Source organism: Anas acuta, chromosome 1 (assembly GCF_963932015.1).
Source record: "Anas acuta chromosome 1, bAnaAcu1.1, whole genome shotgun sequence".
NCBI classification, from domain to species: domain Eukaryota; kingdom Metazoa; phylum Chordata; class Aves; order Anseriformes; family Anatidae; genus Anas; species Anas acuta.
Genome location: NC_088979.1, coordinates 21,740,907 through 21,743,903, shown reverse-complemented (window position 1 = coordinate 21,743,903; position 2,997 = coordinate 21,740,907). Strand labels below are relative to the sequence as shown.

Below are 2,997 nucleotides of genomic sequence, written 5' to 3'. Positions count from 1 at the left end.
GCTTTCTGTCTGCTTCCCCCACGGGTTTCTCCGCCGGGCAGGAGCACGAAGCCGTGCGTAAAAGCGTGCGCTCCTCTCCCCCAACAGCAAAGGCTGCTCCGGCCCCGACGGGGCTACTCCTGCCGCCCGGACACCCCAGATCGACCGCGGATGGGATGGGGAAGCGTGATGGGAAGGCAAAAGTGTCCGGCACAGCCCGACCTGGAGCTGGGACTTTGCGGGGAGGCAGCGGGGAGAGCCCCGGGGTTCGCCCGCCAGCCTGCGGGGCACCGGGCAGGGACTCCCCCGCTCCCCGGATACCTTTTCTCCGCGGAGAAAGGAGGAGACCCCGCCGCAGGCTTGTCAGGGGAGGCTACTGGAGGGTCCCGGTGCTTGTCCCGGTGCCGGGCTAGGGCGGAGAGGTGTCCGTCGGGGATGGGGAGCGACGGTGCCGCGGGTACCCGCAGCGAGCGGTCGGTTTCTACACGAGGGGAAGGGAAATAAACCACCAGCGAGCCTTTTATTGTCATCACCGTCATTATTATCATCGCCATCATCATCGTTTCTCTGCACATAAATAAATAAATAAATATCTCCCGGGAGGACGGGGACGGACCGCTACAACCACAGCTGCGCGCCCGGCAGCGGCGGAGCCGAAAACAAAACCGAGAACGATTTGGGAGGAAAAAATAATAATAAAAACCAAACAAAGAAAGAAACAAAACGAAATAATAACATTATGATAATAACCCGACCGTCTCCCGGCTCTCCCCACCCGCCGAGCTCCCGGCTCTGTCCCCGGGGGGCTGCGAGGAGCCTGCGGGGGCTGCGGGGACACAAGTGGGACAGCGCTCCCGGGGGGCGCCGGGGGTCCTAGGGAGCAGTTTATTTACGGCCCTCGTGAGCCGGGGGGCTTAGAAAGGCGAGGAAGTCCTTCGTCAACGACTCGGCTCGTAGAAAACGGTACAAAATCCTCCGGCGGCACGTCGGCGCTGGAGCGGGCAGGACTCCCCCTCCTGCTCTCGGCACAGTCCCTGGGGAGCCGGGGGGGTGCCCAGGGTGGGCTAGGGGGTGACGGCGAGGCCTCTGTCGTCCTTCCCCGAGGAGGACGGAGACATGCGCAAGTCCTCGTCGTCTTCCGAGCACTTGGTGGTGGAAAGGGACGAGCATTTGCAGCTGTGGCCGGGCCCCCCTCCCCGATGGGAGCTGCTTTTGCCTTCTTTCTTGTGCTTGACCCGGCGGTTCTGGAACCAGATCTTCACCTGCTTCTCGGAGAGGTTCAGGTAGGTGGCGATCTCGATTCGCCGCAGCCGGGAGAGGTACATGTTGGAGGCGAACTCCCTCTCCAGCTCCAGGAGCTGCGTGCTGGTGAAGGCGGTGCGCATCCTCTTGCTGCTGGGCAGCTGGCTGGACGTGCTGTCTGCGGAGCCGAGCCGAGAGCACGGTCAGGACCCGCCGGGACCCACCCGGTTTGAGCCCACGGGGGGTCCCCAACATTTCCCCGGAGCGCCCTTCGAGCCCACGGGGGGCGCAGGGCCGGGAGCCCCCTCCCCGAGTGCCTTCAGCATCCACCCCCAGCATGCAGGCGTGCGGTGCGCCCCCCTTTTCCCACGGGTGTCCCCCTTTTCCCACGGGTGTCTCCTCTTCCCACGCGTGTCTCCCTTTTCCCACGCGTGCCCGTTTCCCACGCACACCCCCTTTTTCCATGCATACCCCCTTTCTCCACCCATGCCCCCTTTTCCCACCCATGCCCCTCTTTTCCCACGCGCACCCCCTTTCCCCATCCATGCTCCCTTTCCCCCCCCGTGCCCACTTTCCCCACCCGCCCCCCCTCTCCCCACGCGTGCCCCCCTTACCCACGGAGATGCAGTGGAACTGCCGGGGGTCTGGCAGCGGGTAGGCGCCCTGGTAGAGCGCCGGGGGGTGCCCGACGCTGACGGCGGAGACGGAGTGCTGCTGGCGACCCAGGGGCGAGTGGCAATACTGGGAGCCGAAAGGGGGGAAGGAGGCTTTGAGGAGGGGGATGGCGGGCGGCGGCGGGTGCAGCTGGGAGGCGGTGACACAGAGCGGGCAGACGCAGAGCAGCCCGGCTTTGCGAGCGTGGCAGGCTCCGGCCGGCAGCCCGGGCAGGGGGTGCGAGGGGTGCACGGCGTAGGGGAAGAGGGGCGGCGGGGGGCTGCCCTCGCCCTTCTTCTCGCCCGCCTCCCGCAGCACCAGCGAGTCCACCAGGAAGGAGCGCGGCATGGCCCCCGCGCAGCCCCCGCGCAGCGCCCGCGCAAGTCCCGCGCAGCGGCCGCGCAGCGCCGCTGGCCAGCCCGAGTGGTGCTGAACGGCGCCCGCCCGCCTTAAATAGCGCCCGCGCCATGTGATGGCGGCGCCGGGGCGCTCAATAGGCTTTCTGTGCCTCTTCTCTTGGCATTCACGCCGCACGCTCCCTCATTATTTCCCTTGTTAACTAAATGAACTGCATAATGTACTCTATTCTTGTCGACCCCACCCACGCCGTAGCAGGCGGCCTCTCCCCTCCTCTCCCTTTGGCGGGGTTATTTTCTCATTCTCTCGCGATTTAATATTCTTTTCTTTCTCTTTATCGCTCTCCTTCGCTTTCAGCCCAGCTTTCGGCCCGGCTCCCCCTTGTTTATTTTTGCCGGCTGCAGCCGCGCTTCCCCTGCCAGCCCCCCGGCGCCTTTCCCACCTGTGGCACCAGGTCTGCCCCCTCTCCTCTCGCCGCCGGGACGTTTCGCCCCCCTTTTCGCCGCCCTCCACCATCCCCAACCCCTCGGCTTTGTTCCCAGCTCGGGACCGGGACCCGGAGCCTCACCCCCGGTCCCCTCGAGGTGACAGCCGCCGCTCCCTGCGTGGGTGCTTGGGCACGGAGAACGGCCACAAGCAGCGTGGGTTTTGGGGTGCACGGAGCCCCCCACCCAGCGCCCCCCGTCCATCCTCCCGATCCTCCCCGCAGCCCCCGGCATCTCCCCGGGATGCGTCCGGAGCGCCTCCGAGCCCCGGCACCGGGAG

The 2,997-nt window shown here is 66.3% G+C and overlaps 1 protein-coding gene across 1 annotated transcript; it reads right to left on the bottom strand.

Moving 5' to 3' along the window:
- Positions 1 to 367: 367 nt before the first annotated feature.
- GSX1 (GS homeobox 1) lies at positions 368 to 2,284 on the bottom strand. The gene is made up of 2 exons (XM_068670301.1): positions 1,836 to 2,284; positions 368 to 1,399 (listed from the first exon to the last, which is right to left on the bottom strand). Exons 1-2 carry the CDS (start codon positions 2,221 to 2,223, stop codon positions 1,044 to 1,046), a joined length of 744 nt encoding a protein of 247 aa, XP_068526402.1. The 5' UTR covers positions 2,224 to 2,284; the 3' UTR covers positions 368 to 1,043.
- Positions 2,285 to 2,997: the final 713 nt, after the last annotated feature.